Consider the following 17,524-nt stretch of genomic DNA (forward strand, 5'->3'; position numbering starts at 1 on the left):
TCATGCTGATCCTGTCTTTTAACCAAGGTATTCTTGTTTCAATAACCATTTTTCCCTTAACGAAACAGTGACATTGGTTTTCATTTTTCTGTATTAAATATTTAATGGTTAATTAAATATACACATACTTGTTATTGAGGTATATAGAATGAAATTAGAAGAGAAATTTATAGAATACCAGCTGAAACAGTTATGTATGTGTATATATATATATATACACATACATATACTAGATGGATGACACTTGCGAAGGACCATCTACAGACACTCCCAGTAACATGCAAAGGAGTTATCTTTGAGCAACACAAAATACTATTACTATAGTGAGGAGCCCAGTAGGGAGAAGAAGATAGTTGGTTGCTCTATCAGTTTTAAGTAACAAATTATCTTCTATGTGTTTGATTCAGTTGTACATTTAAAATGGTCTTTTAATAACTGTTATTCCATTCACTATCTCACTGATAGACATCTTGCCTTGCTATTGTACAGAAACAGTTGAAAGTAGCAGAAAAACTCTATATTGATGATGTAGTTTTCCAGTGATACACTTACTCGAGGAAGTTATTGTTTTGGACTGAGAAGAGCACTGAGAAGAGGGAACTAACAGTGTAGTTCCTAGTTTTTCTCATCATGTCAGAAGCAAAGTCTCACAGAAATCCCACTGGTAATCGATGAACTTTGAAAACTAATGGTAAAATCTTCCTACACATAAGACTATGTGATTCCTAAACTTCATGATTTCTTAACCTATCAGTTACAGTCATATCTCATGCAGCTTTACCACAAAGCTCTCACTGATATGAAGTGCAAGTTTGCCCCTCCTGTGTCCCGTACTCTACGATCTGAATCCTACTCAGCTGTGTCTATTACATGAAATACCACACACACAAATACATTTCAGGATTGACAACTCAGTTGTCATTGGAAGCTTGAAGAATTCATCTATATAGTTGTTCAGCTAAAAGAAACTTTACAAAGGGACAACCAAATTACAAGGAACAACAACGTACACACAAGCCTGTAAACTTTAGCTTTGTGTTTTACTTTTGAAAGGTAACATTATTATTTAATATCTCTGAGCTAAAGTAGTATCTCCTGAGAATTGTCTAGCTAACAGCACTGAAACAAATAAACCAAAAAATTCAACTTGACTACAGAGATTTTGTTTATCAGTCAGGAATGTGGATTAAACACAGCAGAACAACAAGAGGAAATAATTGATCTCACATTTTAAAACATTCAACAGGCATTATCTGTACTTTATTTAAAGACAAGAAAGAATGAAAAAAAAAACCTGCTTTAAACCCATTCTAAGCATTTTTTTCAGTGACACTTCATTCAACTACATGTACCCCACTTCTTTTCTGAAACCTGCTTTGCATACTTATTGTCATGAGAATCTTTGCAATATTTTCACACTTTACTATGAAGTACAACTGCTTTACGTACTTGTGCTGACACACGGAATCGTACAGCATAATACATACCTGCTGTTGCCAAGTCCTTTGCCTCAAATTTCCCATGCTTTTAGCCTTTGCTATTCCCAGCAACAAAGAAAATTGAATTTTCAGCACTATCCAAAAAATGTGAACATGGCAATGGCTGTTCTGGGACAAATTTCAGGTTCATTTAGCCCAGGACCATGTCACTGACGGTGGTCAAAAGGAGTGGCCTAGGTAGAAGCCCCATATTAGGACAACTCTCAAATACTAGAGTAATTCTTTGGAACACTCTTCTGGCTCCCTGCAATGTATGGCTCAAAGACTTAAATATGAAGAGATTGAAAGTGTTGGCATGTGACAACACAGTCTGTCTCAGAAGGGCTAGGAAGAAGAACAGGAGATGGCATATTTCAAAAAGGAGAAATATGTGCCCTCATCACACATACATCCTACTTCATTCCATCCAACAGTGTTTCTTGCTCCTGATATTGCCTTTGCCCTCAAAATGTGCTGTTCTCCATATAGAAGAGGTGGCAAATATGAAAGTGTTTCCCTTCTTTCCTCATAAAATCTCCTCCTGACTGGAGCTGGCCTCCTGTTCATATTCCACTTGACTAAACCAACCTTTTTCTCCTCCCACACTAGCTCCATCTGCCGCCCGTCTCTCCAGCAGAGCCAGATGCCAGCAAAGCAGACTGCTGTGGGAGGAGAAAGTTCTGTCGCTGGAATTTCATCCCTATACTCCGCAGGGGGCCAGCCTGTGAAGCCTGGAGAGGATACAGAGAGCAACTTCCTCTGTTCTACACTGCCTTCCCCTGCTTGTCAGTAAAGAAGGCAGCTGAGGACATGAGCAAAAGAAAGATAAAACTCCAGTGTGTGCTCTGAAATTTGTGGGTTTAATATTTATATAGCAAAAAGATCACAATTCTACTCCAGACTTGAGCATGGTACACACCGCATAAACATGTGAGAAGATGTGAGTCCTGCCCTAGAAAGCTTACAATCAAACAGAAGCAGAGATGCATTTCTGTGATAAGGAACAAACAAGTGACTAGAGTGCAGATGACAGAGTAAAAAAGACTCAGATTTATAATCAGGAGAGATCTCAGTGATGGAGCAAAAAGACAATATTTTCTGGAGATATAGAAGTCAAAGAGAGAAGCTGTGGATGAGTGTTAAGCTGAGACAACTGCATGAGGCAAAGGAAACTGGCTGTAGACAATGAAAGACTAGGATGAAAGCAGACATAGAGAAAGAAAAAGTGACTTTTTTATAAATTTGAGGTGATCTTACATGAGGCAGAAGGCAAAGACGTACAGTTAAGAATATTAGAAAAAAAGGGAGACAGTCTAGGAATGGAGGAGCATCTGCATGAGCAATCTTGCCAGAAACAGGAGCAAGAATGAGTGTCACTGAGTGAGAACAAGAGCTCATATAAAACAAGCAAGTGTGCATATGTGTGAGACAGAGGAAGAGACATAGACTTCATTTCTCTGAAAGAAAGAATTATGGGAACCCAGAAGACGAAAGAAACTAGACACAAAAAAGGCTGGTGTCGGAGTGCAACAGAAAGTTTTGAGTGGAGTGGCAGGACAGAAGAAAGTGAAGGAACACAACGTTTTAACAGAAAGCCAGAATTATTTACTAGAAGTTGAAAGAGCACATAACAATTGCAGAGACATAACAAGAAAAATTAAGAAGTTGAATAGACAGGGAAAAGCAGAAAGAAATAGACATATCGCACTGAAATAGAATAAGGGCTCACAGCAGAACAAACAGAGTGACAGGACAGAGAAAAAATATATGCAAAGATGATAAGTGTCAGTAAAGGAATATTAGTTAATAGAAAGCATTATGTAAAAAATCCCAGCAGGAAGACTGAGAGCATAGACAAAGATGACTGGAAATGGATGTTCACTGAATTGTCACTGTAAACTCTTAGGGTTTGCCCCATCTAGGTATCCCCACATTTTAATCTTTATTTTCACTTCGAAAAATAGTTTCCTTGTCCTCCACACCTTCTAACTTCTCTGCTGTAGTTGCACCTTTATGCCATTTGTTTCACTATTTCTAGTAGCAACTCTTTTTGTTACGTTTAAATGGGAAAAAGATCTTATTTTTTTCAAATACTCTACCACAAAGAAACGTGCCAAAAATCTCAAGTTTCCTTCCTCCTGTTCCTGTAATGCTCTTTCATTCATTCTTCTTTGGGGAAAAAAAAAAAGGCTAGGGAAACTCAGCAATACAGCGGTACCTTAAGTCCAAGACATTCACAGAGCCTTCCCTGAGCTGCGTGCACATACTGCGCCTCAGGTTTCCTCCATGCCCGGGTGAGGGTTTCCCGTCCCCCGTGGGCGAGGTCAGCGGGAGGCACGGGCTGCGCTCCAGCGCCCGGCATCGCGCTGCCGGGATAACGGGATCTCCGGCTGAAATGCATCCATCAGGCGGGGGAACTCGGGGAGGGGAGCTAGCTACCGGCTGCTGGAAGGAAAGCCTACACAGACGTATGCCCTGGCTGATGGAAGACATGGCTGGCTGGCTGGCTATTTGATTTCCTTTTATTTAAGGGATATAAAAAAAGAGAAGAGAGGAAAGGGAGAAGGGAAAGCACACACGCTCGCACACGCATCCGGCTGATCTTACCTCCACATTGAAATATTGCTCCGCTTTGCACACTGTAGCACATAAAATCCAAATGAAGGTTTGCAAGAAAAACACCCTGGACTGAGACACGAAATCCAACCGGCTTCCAATGCTGGATGCGAGTACGATCATAGTGGACTGTGCTTCAGCGGGTGGAAAATCTCTCTCTTTCTCTCTCTTTGCCTTAAATACACAAACAAACCAACCTCCCCCCCCGTTTCGGTGAAGAGCCCGTAGCGCAGGTTCACCCACAGCCGGGGAGGAGGAGGAGGAGCAGACACTTCACAGCACAGGCGGCGGCGGCAGGGTCAGCTCTCGCTCATCCTCACCGCCAGCCCCGTAAGGAGGGAATGTGGCGTCCGAGTGCAGCCGCAGCTCCTGCACGACTCCTCTCTGCCCAGCAGCAGCAACCACCTCCCCCTGTCCTCCCTTCGCTCCCGCCTCCGCCTCCTCCTCCTACTTCTTCTCCTCCTTCTCTCCTGCCTCCTCCCCCTCAGCCTACGCCTCCGCCTCCTCCGGGGAAGGCCGGCCTGGCCCGGCCCGGCCCGGCCTGGCCCGGCTTGGCTGGGCTCGGCTCGGTTCGGTTCGGTTCGGTTCGCCGCCGCTAGGCTCTGCTCCGCTCTGCTCCCTGCCCTGCCTCTCCTCGCCCCCCGCCGCTCCCCTCCACTCCAGAATGTTCAGCCGAAACCTACAGGGCCCCGCCCCGTGGGCGGCTCAAAGGCGACGGCCCCGCCAGGCGGCCCCGCCGAGCCGCCGCAGCTCGGCCGCGGTGGTCGGGCGCCGGCGTGGTTCCTGTGGGAGCGGCTGCGGGAGAGCGGCCGCCCGGGAGCACCGCGCGGCCTTTCCCCACAGGCACGTCCCCGGCAGCCGCACAAAGCGTCGGAGCCTCCCAGCCCTCCTCACGGGGAGGCGCCCGGGCGAAGCGAACGCCCCGAGCCGCCCGCGGTTCCCACCGGGTGCGGGCGCGGCCGCGCGGTGCGTGTGCCCCGGAGTGCCGCGCTGCCCTGACCGCTCCGTGGGCTGCTTGGGAATCTATGTAGCGCGTCCACATATGTGCTCATACACGTGAGGGAAAACAACGTGTGAAATACTATAGCACAGACAAACTTCAGGCTGGATATTGTCACGTTCAAAATGCCTTGTGGTTACGGCAGATAACCTACTCTTGCGGTGCTCTTATGGTGAATAGGCCATTTTATGCAGCCCCTTGATATGTCATCCAGTGAAAGGAAGGTGAGATGATCCATAAAATCAGTGGAACAAGATACTGCAGTAATGTATTTTGGGGGAAAAAAGGAGGGGGAATGGAAAAAAAAAAAACTAACCCCAAGCCTGCGGATTAGAAAAAAAAAAAAGGCATTTTAAAAAACTTGTTTTATTTTTTTTTTATCAAAAATGATAAAATGGTTATCAAAAATGATGCAAAGATGCTTAATCATGATATGGCAAAACCTGGAAGGAAAGAGGCATACCTGACAGATGAAATTTCCTTACTCTGATAGTTGACGTCAATGACCGGAATTAAAAGACATGCAGACTAGATGTATGCAATTCTGACAACACCTAGTAGCAGGGTGTAGGAATGTGTTGCGTTCTCCATCATTTGATATCTTAAGAGTAAGGCAGTTAGTTATCTGAAGAAGTCATGATCTGTCTAACCAAAAGTAACAGTGTTTAAGCAAAATTCCTTATGTAATATACTTTTTTTCATGTTAATTGCTTGATCTAAAGGCATTTTCTGTTCTTCAGAATGTTAGTGATGTGAGTTATGAAATTATGAAATATAGAGCTGTCAGAGAGCTAAAATGACCTGTTTGCACTTTGGTGGCCAGTATCAGAAGTCAAATTAAAGAAATTAATAATTAAGCACAAATTAAAGAAATGTCTTGGAACCATCAGAAGGAAACTTAATATTGACAAATGCAAATTACATTTGGGAAGAAAAATCAAATATAAAATCAAAAGAATACCAGTAAAACAACAGCACTTCAGAAAAGAATCTGGGGGCTGTAATGGACTATAAAGTAAATATGAGTCAGCAACGTTCTACTGTTAAAGAAAAAAGACAAGACAGCCTCATTTGTAGAGTGTATTAATAGGTGTGCAGTACATCTGACAGGACTAATTATTTTTCTGCTAGGGATTGACAAAGCCAGCTACGTTTGGACCTTTCAAACAGAGGACAGTCCAGAGGAAAATAACAAAATATTAAAATATAAAGTAAGAGGTACGTGTAAAAGTTGAAAGAATTCCATTTAGTCTGAGAAGATAGAAGGTAAATGGTCTCTTTATATGGTAGGTGTTGCTGTGAAACGGACAGAAATATTTTATTCTTTCTGGGAAAAAAAAGGAAAAAAAGAATCATCTAAATTGTTCATAAAGTTCAGATTCAATATTAGACAAAACTTTCTAAAACATTAAGGTTTATGTATTGGAATATGTATATTTATATATACTGGAAAAATAATGTTCCAAATTTAGCATTTGGAACAAGACACCTAGTGGAAGTGTGGAATCTCTTCCATACATAGGTTTGATAGGCAAGATCATTGTAGTTAACCTTTGTCTCTTCTTAGGGCAGTGGATTGTATTATGAAATCCAGTAAACTTTTTTACTTCTAGCAAAAGTAATTCAGTAATTTTTTCCCTTTTATTATTCTGTGAATTAATTGCTGTAACTGGTATAAAAGAAACATTAACTCATTAATTTTATACTGTCCCTTTTTCTTTTCCAAAGGGACCTCCTTCTTGTTTGTGCCCTTAGTGAGCATTAGCTCTATTTTTCCTGGTCTATTTTGTAGAGTCTGCCATCAGTGTAATACCCAGAAATCGAAATGGAAATGGAAATAAATAAGTTACTGTAACTGGAATTTCATTTGTCTGCCCTGCCAGGACTGCTGTGCCTATTTATTATGAAAAGCACAGGGCCATAAATACAGCTACCTCCTTCCTTTACACTGTATGCATTTGAAGAGGAAAGAAGAAAAGCAATGGTATAAATATAAATAGAATGGTGGACAACGAAGGCACCTGAATATTTCTTAAGGGTGTTTGAGGAAGAGAGAAAGAGATCACAGAGGTTAAGAAAGAGATTGGTAAGGAAAGAGAGTAGCAATGTGTGAATATGAGCACCAACGGAAGAGACAAGGCATATGAAGGACAGAGAAGATCTTTGAAGTGAAAAATATCATTCAGGAATGCTTGTATGAGTAAAAAAAATGCCAACAATGATGGGAAAGGGCTTTGAATATTTATGAGTAAGCTGTGGGCAGAAACATACAAGAGGAGGGTCAAAGCCTCATGGGACATGTAGGAAGGTAAAAGAAAATAGAAAAGAATTTAAATCTCAATACAGAGCACTGTTTGTACTTATATGTGTATGAGATTATGATAGAGATTAAAGAAAAGACAGAACAAGCAGCAAAGATGAAGTAAAGAAGGAAGGAAGCAGAGAAATGAAATTGGAAAGAAATTGGAACTGTTTGTTGAAGTGCTTAAATGACTCAAGTCATATACTTTATAAGACTTTTGCAGATTTTTATCTTTATCAAATACCAATATGATTTTTATATTCTTACCTATGGCAGTTACCAGCAGTATTTAACAAGCAGTGAGCAGGTTTGTAGGGAAGAAACACTGAAAAACTGAAATTGAAAGTCTCAGTTGTAAAACTTCTAGCCTTTTAAAAAGGCATGAAGAGATCTTTCTCCTGTACTCCCAAGCAGCACGTTTACCATCTGAGTTTCTTAGACTCTAGAATATATCTTTTATGTATGACTATAGTCACAGGTTTGCAACAGATGAATACCAGAATCAGACATAAACATGATACATTCCCATGTCCAGCTTTGAACATGGGGCAAACATCTTCCACTGTTTTCTATATCAATTATTAATTAAAATTCATGTGATTAAAAAAATCAAAATATTACATGTTTTCCTTTCTGCATTTTGTGTTGCTTATCTGCTGATAGTATCAGCTAGAATTTTTGAAGAAGAAAGTTTCATTACAAGATATAAAAAACTGCAGAGATTGAAGGTAGATATCAAATATCTCCATTATATTCAGTTTTGGGTTGAAAAACACCTTGCCTTTTACTCACGGAATGAGACTTTCATAGATGTGTCCATGTGAATTCTTTTTGGCTGTTTGAAAGGTCCTATAGGATAGAAGGCAAAGAACAAGTTTAACAGTGTAGGAGGGATTATTACCTTGAATATATACTCCTGTCAGGATCACACTCATTATTGCCTGTGTTCAGGTATCTATTTACCCCAGGTTCACTGTAGGTATAAGGTTATCCTGTCAGGAAACAGAACTGACTTATACTGTCAGTGCACTTTACTGTGTTGTCTTACAGCTGCAACAATGGCTTTATGAAGAACGTAAGTAAAGATAACGAGAAATGACAGTGTACAACCTCACACATAGTGGTTGAAGGATCACAAGGAAAATGCTAGTCATAAAAATCAGTAATATTTCAGAATATTTTGGTTCATGTTTGGCTGCCATTTTTGATGAAGAGCCAGTGAAGTCAGAGAGGAAGAAAGTGTATTTTTCTTTTTGAGGAAGTTCTAAATTAAATTTCTAATTCATAGAGTCATAATATCATAGAATAATTTAGGTTCAATGAGACTTACTTTAAGTCATCATGTCCAACTCTCTACAAGAAGCAGAGACAACTCAGGTTAGGTTACTCTGTTGTTTGTTCAGGGAGTTACAAATCAAGGTAGTCTAACCCAAGCATCATTTCCTAGTCTGCAAGATTATTTCTCTGTCCCAGGGAGTTATTTTGAGGGTAAAATCTCTTCCATGAGGCATTTGTCAGGCTTTTGGTTATTTTTGTCTCTGTAGTGACAACACCCATTTCATCAAGTACAGCAGGTGTCTCCTACTCTCATGGAGGCAGGAGAAGTGGTCAAGAGAAATAGGTACAGAACATATAATTCTGTAGCTGAAGACTGAGATAAATACATTTTAAAGTGAAAGAACATAGAGTAAGAAAGAGAAATGGCCCCTGGAAGAAAAACATCAAGAAGTATACAATAATAACAAAAAAAATATTTTTTCTTGCTTCATAATAACACTTTTATGAATATGAGTTACTATTGGGTTAATGAAGAAGAGATTAAAAAAGATGCAGTGAAACAGTCAAGTCCTTGCTTATTTAATCTGTGTAACTGTTCACACAAAACTGTTTTTTCTCTACTTTATGACAATTTCCATGCTGCTTTTTTCTCTCCCACTCTTGGTGCGTTCTCTCCATGCTTTCTGATTTCTGGCTTTCTTGCAGGGCAAGAAAGGTCCATTTAAATATCAAGTCCATCAGCAATTTCCCAACATAGATATCTCAAACTAGAGGATTCTTTACAGCCAAAGGCTTATGAGGAGTCCAGCTGTCCTTTGGACTGTCTGGTGATTATTCACTGAGTTTACAGTGGTGTCAGAACGGCAGTCCGGTGATTGTTGTAAGAGCTTAACCATTTGTGTTGAATATTATCTCCTTCATTTTTACAAGCTGCCCTGCATTTAAGATTGATATTGTTAGCAGCTAGGAGAAAACACAATACATGAAACAGAAAAAATAACACAGAGCAGTGTCAGATGATTCTGACAGATTTGAGGAGGAAGACACAAGGAATTCTGAGAGATTACACTGGCTCAAAAAGTAACCAAGTCCTCTTAAAAATATTAAGATACAAACAGGTGTCTGTCATAAATACTAGCTTATGAAGGTTTGTAAAGATCTAGTTACTAGGTGGTTTCTATAACGAAAAATGCAAAGAACTTCATAGCTTTATATCAATTAGAATCTTAAATGGAAGGTAATTATCCCCAGCTTTGTGTTGCTCAAACCTGGCTGGAAATTCCACATCAAGATGGTCAAAATAGGCCTTTTTTAAATTTCTCTATTAATTAACCTCTCCAAATTAACGGTACTTAGAACCTGTGTCACTTTTTCATTATCCACAAAAATTAATTTTATATTGTCTCTTTTCAGCTTTCAACACACCATCGAAGTACATTTTCTTCCCATATGTTTACAGCACAAATGAACATTGGAAGTGTTACCTGGGGGAAGATAAGTCTTGGCAATTGGAGTTTGGGAGAAATAGCATTGTGTTGGGCAAGAGTAAAACCAAGACTGGAATTTCATAGATGATTGGATGCGTCTGGCAAAATGAGTAGCATTAAAATAGCTAGGAATGTTAACATGTAAATATAATTGGTGAGTTTCAGAGTTAATTACTGGTGTCACTAAGGAAATCACTGCACCTCTTAAAGTTATTTTTCTGCAGTCTCAGGAAAGAAAACAATTATTATACTTGACATATACATTCAAGGATATCTTTACTATGACAGCATAATTACTTTTTTATTTCTGCATGAATTAAAGTTTAGGTTCTGAAAAGCAGTTCTGTTTCTTTGGTAGCCCAAGAACTAGAGTTACTCCTCTCAAAACCATTGAACACATATGACTTCTTAAGATCATTTTACTTTATACCATACATATATGAGATTTTTGATCAAGAAGGACTGAGAGAAGGGTTTAGAGAAGAAAAAATGCACACTGCTTGTAAAGAGAGAGCAGAGTTAACAACAGAAAATGCGTTTTAAAAGGGCATACTTGAAAACAGATCTGAAGAGGGCAGCCTGCAAGAAAGAAGAGGTTTCTTAAGGTTAAGCTTTTGTATTACTCCACTGTGCAACATAAGTGCACCCAAAGTGACAGATACCTATCCGATAGAAACAGTTATTCAATTGAGAGAGGAAAAATCACACACAGAAGTGTTTCAGTTTCTCTGTGTCTGTATTCCTCCAACTACAACCTGTTTGTTTTCCCCTTTTATTAATAACCTTCCATGTTAGGATTATTTTAGCATCATTTTGCTATATTTGGTTAATTTTTTGTCATTTGGGAAGTAGTGGTAAGGTCAAAGAGGACTATAAAACAATGCACATTCTTATGAGACTAGGATTAAGGTTCCATTAGCAATTTCAACTTTTTATCTTGAATGCTGATGGCCTAATAAACAACATTTAATAGTTTTAGAAATGTAGCTTTTAAATGCAAGAATATTAGAGTGTGGGTGAGTTTTTATAGTCCCACATATCCCAAGGTGAAAAAGGCTGGAAAGGTGAAGGGAAGAAAAGATTAAGAAAATTAATTCAGAATAGGGCTACCTGAAAATGCTTTGCACACTCACAGGATCTTGTTGCACCGTATAGATGATTTTACATATCTTTGGGAAATGTCACTTTGGACCTGACTCAGTTTTCCTCTGCCCAGACTCCTCTAACTAAAGAATGTTCAGTTCCTCTGTTTTTAACATAGTTTACTTCCCGATTAAAGCAATGTGAACACTCTCTTCTTATTCTTACAGGTGGTTTTTAATTTATATTGTTCTGGAAGGAGAGGATAGGGAATGATTTTAAAGTAATTGAGCTTAAAACAAATTTTAGGCTGTTAACTTTTTTTATCAGTCAAATTTCATGGCCACTCTGGCTATTTGTTATTCCAGTGTAGTCATGACCTTAGCAACAGAAATTTAAATAATTAGCATAAAATCTGTGGCAAAAGATGAAAGTGCTGGTGTAGTTGTGATTGCTGGGAAGATTGTTGTTATAATCTGATGATCTACCACAATATTAAAGCATTTTTGGTGGGGATGACCTCATGCAAAGAGGTACATTTCAAACCTGTCTATTGTATATGTGATGGTATTGTAGCTGTGTGTAGAGCTACTAAAATAGATTTAAATTCATTGTATTTCTAGTGCACAGAGGTAAAGCACAAGTATGGGAAGATCAGAAAAGCTGGAACTAGATGATCTTTAAGGTTAATTCCAACCCAGGATGTTCTATGATCCTATAAAATGGTGAGGCACAACTGAAGGTTATTAACTTTGAAAAGTCTCTTTATACATGGCTATGCATGGTGACAGTGACACTGGCAAGAAAGTTAAAAAAGCAGTCCAGTTTTATATCTGTATTCTGGGAGGAGCATATATAAAGTAGTTAGATTATGGTGTAGAGTTTTATGAAGTCTTACTGGTTCAGTTTGATGTGACCTGCACAGCTCAGGCACAGAAAAGTCACACAGAAACTACTGAAGATTTTTGCAACACACTCCACCTGCCCACAACCCCTTTCACCCCAATTCTGCTCTATACAGTGTGTGAGCACAAACACAGCCCCGGTATTTGTAATGTTTTATATTATTTTTCTCTAAGACAGCCACTATTTATATATATATGTATATAAAATCTTCCTTAATCTAAGACATACAAGTTTTTATATCTTTCCTCTGCCTGGAATTTTCTGGTCTTCACAATTTTATTTTCTTCTAACTTCTGCATTGAGAGACACTCCATAAAACCAAAAGAACTGGCTATACAGTATTTCTGCATCATTAAGGAATCTTCCAGTAAAAATCCTATGCATGTGTTCTTGCTCATGCATAACTGAAGAAGAATTATGCTTAAACCTTTAGCTTGAGAGAGCCTTCCAAATAGTACTCCTACTTTGAGGTTTAAATTTCCAGGGAACCTAACAGATTTGAACACCTAGTTCTCATTAATTTTTTTATGGGAACTGGACAAACCTATCCCACAGGCATATTGGCAAACACTAGGCTTGCATTTCATCTATTTCATTGCTCTGTCTTGGAAAGCATGAAATAAAAATGAAACAAAGTAAAAAAAAAGAGAATTAGAAAGAGACTTACTTATATATATAATTGTTTTTAATTACAAATATCTGGAGAGCTGCCAGAAAGTAGAGTAAGAGGTGGAGTTCTAGGACAGAAACTTCTTGTTTTCCCAGACCCATAGAGGTACTCTTCAAACATATAATGTTCATCCATGGTTAGTGTTGAAAAAAATGAGTGTGAAACATATACATGGTATGCTAATGAGAACATATCTATATATCTGTATATCTATATCTATTTATATGTCTGTCTATCTATCTATATGTACATATGGACTAACTGAGACAATGGAGATTAGATTTAAATAAAAAAAATGTTATGATTAATTCTTTGAGCCAGATTCCATTTTACCAACTCTACCTTGCCTGGAAGATCAAATCTGTAAGTTTATCATTTTTTATTAACCAAATAAGTGAACTAGTCTAGTCTTTAATTATCATTAAAACTTTGAGACTGGAGCTCAAATTTAGTTGTAATTTTTCTATTTTTATGCTGTTTGTGCTTCATTTTTTTTATCTACGTGATGTTACCCTACATACAGTTGTAGTGTGTAACTGTTTATCTACCAGATAGGTGGAGAGAGACTTTCTTACAAGTGCATGTAGTGATAGAACAAGGGAGGTGGTTTTAAACTGAAAGAGAGTAGGTTTAGATTAGATATTAGGAAGAAATTCTTTACTGTGAGTGTAGTGAGGCACTGGAAAAGGTTGCCCAGAGAAGCTGTTGGTGCCTCATCAGTAGAAGTGTTTGAGACGAGGTTGGATGGGGCTTTGAACAACCTAGTCTAGTGGAAGGTTCCCTGTCCATGGCATGGGGGTGGAACTAAAGGATCTTTAAGGGCCCTTCCAACACAAACCATTCTATACTTCTATGAACTCTAAGCTTCGTAGTTGTTTTTCTTCCTTATATAATGTAGTTCTGAGAAAAGCATATAATGAGAACATTCAAAAACTAAAATTTAAGTGTTAAAAATCTAAATATCCACAAACCACATAAATGATTAATAGTCTGAAGAAAATAGATGAGGAATTCAAATACATCTGTACATACATGATAATATAGAAAATATTCAGGGACCATAAGTAATTATCAGTTGACTTATGAATCTATGGAGACTCATAAAAAACTTGGAAAGTTCCAGTAAGTGTTTTGCAAATAACTGATGAATTAAAAATCATTTTCTTAAAAGTTCAGCTCCAAAAAATGTGTAAAGCAGACAGAATAATTTCTAGCATTCAGGTGAGGATTCAGCTTGACGTGCTGTGAAGTGATACTTTAATTGTTTTCAATGGGACTAATTTTTACTATCAAAGGACCTGTTTCATAAAATCTGTATTTAGCCTAAATAATTTCCTGCAGCATGGTACAACCAAATACTTTGATAATCCATCAGAGACCAGATTAATGTCTATGTGGTAAGAGAAGCACCAATAACCCTGAAAATTAATATTGTTTTATTTTTCATAATATGAATTTCAGTCTATGGAACTTAGGTCTTCAGTCTAATGAGATTACTTCAGTATTCAAAAGTGATTGTGCTATACAGTTCCTTGGATTTTTACTAACTTTTTTCCTTTTAAATCATAATGATATAGTTAACATGGTTTGCCAAGGCATGCCACATATGCTTAACTTTTTTCTTTAAAATATTATGACTGGACACTTACTTTTCCAACCCACAGGAATTTCAAGTTATTTGACAGTACTTCGTACAATGACATTTGGCATCATGGTATCAAACTGGCACCTAAGGATCTCCATTTTCCTACCGATTCATAGGATCAAAACAGTTCACAATTTGTGTTTTCAAGATCTGATGGTTCAGTTCCAAATTTTACATAACATTGCATTGTAGGTTTTAGCTGAATGCTTTGTTTCCCACCAAAGCATTTTGTTGCCATGACAAAACAAATATTTCTATTTGACTTGGTACATTCACCAATCAGTTTAATATATTTTTTTCATGTAGGGTAGCAGGGATTTAAGTCTGAAAATGTGGCATAATGCATGACTAGGTGATTAAAAAAATATTTTTTCTTAATGTGAAGTTTTTAGAAATCCATCTCCCTAACGGTATACTGTCATGTTAATTTTATGCAGTTTAGATTAAATTAGGGCCCCCTGGTGGTCTAGCGGTTAGGATGCAGCACTCTCACCGCCACAGCCCGGGTTCGATTCCCGGTCAGGGGACTTCCCCGGGCAGATGGAGCTCGTTAGCCCTGTAAGGCCATCAATCTACGAGAAGGTCACTCTAAACAAACCTACGTCCTGAGAACCTCACTGCCACCGTCCAAGCTTGCTCAGCCCCAGCAGACGAACCTCAGGATTAAAGAGGGGCTCAGTTCAGCGCTGTGTCTCACCTAAAAAATCCACTGCGCAGGCTGGAAGGGAAATGACCTTTCCCAAATCTTCGTTCGCAAAGACTGGCCATGATGATGAGATTAAATTACCAGAAGTTGAAAAAAAGATGACAAAGTTCAGTGTTCGATAGTTTTGTGTCAAACTGAAAAGATGGTGTATGTCTGTCCCAGTTGACCCATTCAGGGAAACAGCTTCTCTGAAGGTCTATTCCATATTTTCATTAATAACTTAAATGAAATAAAGGGCGTAGCCACGCAATTGACAAATGACACAATATTTGTAGAGTTTGCAAGTATTCTGGAGATCCTCATAGGTCAGAGAAAAGTTTCCAAATCTGATTAAATTTAATGATGACGTATACAAGTACCATGCTTGGCAATGATGTTATATGGGCAGTTATAAAAGGAGGAAGAGCAATGCAAGAAAGAATACAGAAAAGTACAGACGTGCCATAATCTGAATTAAGGTTTATAAGATGTTGCCAAGAAACGTAAGTGTCGTTCTGGGAATGGTTCATGGAAAATTGACAGCTCTGAGTGATATTTTTACTTCTTTCCTCAGTCTTGGCAAGGCTTCAGCTAGAAATTAGGTTTGGGCACCATTCTCTCAGAGAAAACAATCAGAAAAGAGCAACAAAGTGATCAGAGATTTAAAGACACATGAGAAAAGTTTTTGTCTTGAACTGAAAATTGGATTTGTATACTCTAGAAGGGATGGTGCAGAGGACATGGTAATGATCTCTATGAAAATGTGCAGGTATTATAAAAAGAATACATTTATCCACCATCACTGTGGGATAAATTTGACTTAATTTAAAATCAAGACAGTTAAAAAGTAAGTTAAAAAGTAAGTTAAAAAGTAAGTTAAAAAGTTGAAAGCTAAAAAGTAAGAATGATTCAAGTTACTTCTACCTGAAAGCAGAGTAGATTGACTAAATGACTGACACATTGAATTACCTTTTTAATGAATTACTAGTAAACAATGGAATCAACCTTAGAAAAATAACAAATTGATATTTGGTCTGGATTTAAATATGTATAGAAGCTTTTGTTGTGGGTTTTTTTTCTGTGGGAAGAATTTTTACTACTTCCAGCCCTTCAGAATGAAAATAGGACAGAGAAATACCTGCATTTCTGCAGTACACAGATGTGAAGTTTTGTGGGGTTTTGTGAAGTGCATTAGTGTGCTGACTAATGGGACTACTCCTTGAAACACTAGTTTTCTCTCCTTTCATTTTTGCTGACAGATGATACATTTTTCTGTAGCTCTTGGAACTAAAAGCTTTTCATTTAATGATTAAAAATGTACTTGCTTGGAATACTATGAGCTTGCCATTCTGAGAACATGATGACAATAATACGATTGTGATGTAATTACAGCATGTACAGCCTTGGGAAGTGATCTCATTTTCTGAAAACCATAGGTCTGTGTAACAATTACAGTATAGTCTCTAAACTTGCATTTACAGATGGGAAAAGGAAAAAGTTTTTAGGCTATGCAGATGCCAATAATCAGACTGTAGTTATGTTTTAGGGCATCCTGCTGCCCTTTTCAAAACATGAACTTGAGGGTTCTGAATTGTTAAAAATACTGACCACAAGACCTTATTTTCTAGATAATTTTCTCTGTATTGGTAGGTGAATAAAATAAGTAGGGAAGATAAAATGTTTCTGGTACATGAACGTAGGTAACCTCTTCCAGCATTTTTGTTTTGTTTTTTTTATTCCCCAGGAATATATTCCACTTGCCATTTGGAGAGGGAAAAATGCAAGAGCAGAAGCACTTCTGAACCTTGGTCCACATTATTGAAGACCACTGTTATGAAAGCAACTGTAAAGAGATCATTTAAAGTTGAGCAGTGATACTGCTCACCATGTCATTCTTCTGCTTGCTCTTTGCTGTGTTAAACTGGGGGTCTTGTTTAACTTAAATATCTACAGCCAGGAAGACCATTGACTTAGTTTTGATAACAAAGACAGGGAAGAAGAAACAGCCCCTCTGAGCACGTAGGGCTTTCTAAATAGCTAGAAACCTTTCACATAAGTAGAGCAATAGATAGTATGGCATAAAAAAGAAAAGTATGACACAGTGCTGTTTAGAACAACAAGTGAAGTGAGGCACACAAAGGCATGACCTTGTGTTGAGTAACCTACTCCTTATGCAAGTAATTTTCATTAAAATAAGCCGATGAATATAGGGAAGAATTTCTGTAAATATTATTTTATTTTTAATTAATTCACTTCAGCATTGTATTTTCTGGTTGTGTTTGTCTATGAATATTTTAGTGAACCAGAATTAGAGTGCAGGACTGTACTTGTGTAGTTATTTAGCTATTTTTAATGCTGCATAATGTTTAGGGAAGAT

The 17,524-nt window shown here is 38.1% G+C and overlaps 1 protein-coding gene across 1 annotated transcript in view; it reads right to left on the minus strand.

The window, feature by feature from the left end:
• The window catches only part of MMP16 (matrix metallopeptidase 16), a 170,000-nt gene extending 165,484 nt beyond the window's left edge, over window positions 1-4,516 (minus strand). The window contains exon 1 of the mRNA XM_017826491.1: window positions 4,086-4,516. Coding sequence (XP_017681980.1) covers window positions 4,086-4,217 — 132 coding nt within the window. The 5' untranslated portion in view covers window positions 4,218-4,516. The remainder of the gene's footprint in view (window positions 1-4,085) is intronic.
• Window positions 4,517-17,524: the final 13,008 nt, after the last annotated feature.

This window comes from Lepidothrix coronata, unplaced genomic scaffold, assembly GCF_001604755.1.
Source record: "Lepidothrix coronata isolate B3197 unplaced genomic scaffold, Lepidothrix_coronata-1.0 Scaffold127, whole genome shotgun sequence".
Lineage (NCBI taxonomy): Eukaryota > Metazoa > Chordata > Aves > Passeriformes > Pipridae > Lepidothrix > Lepidothrix coronata.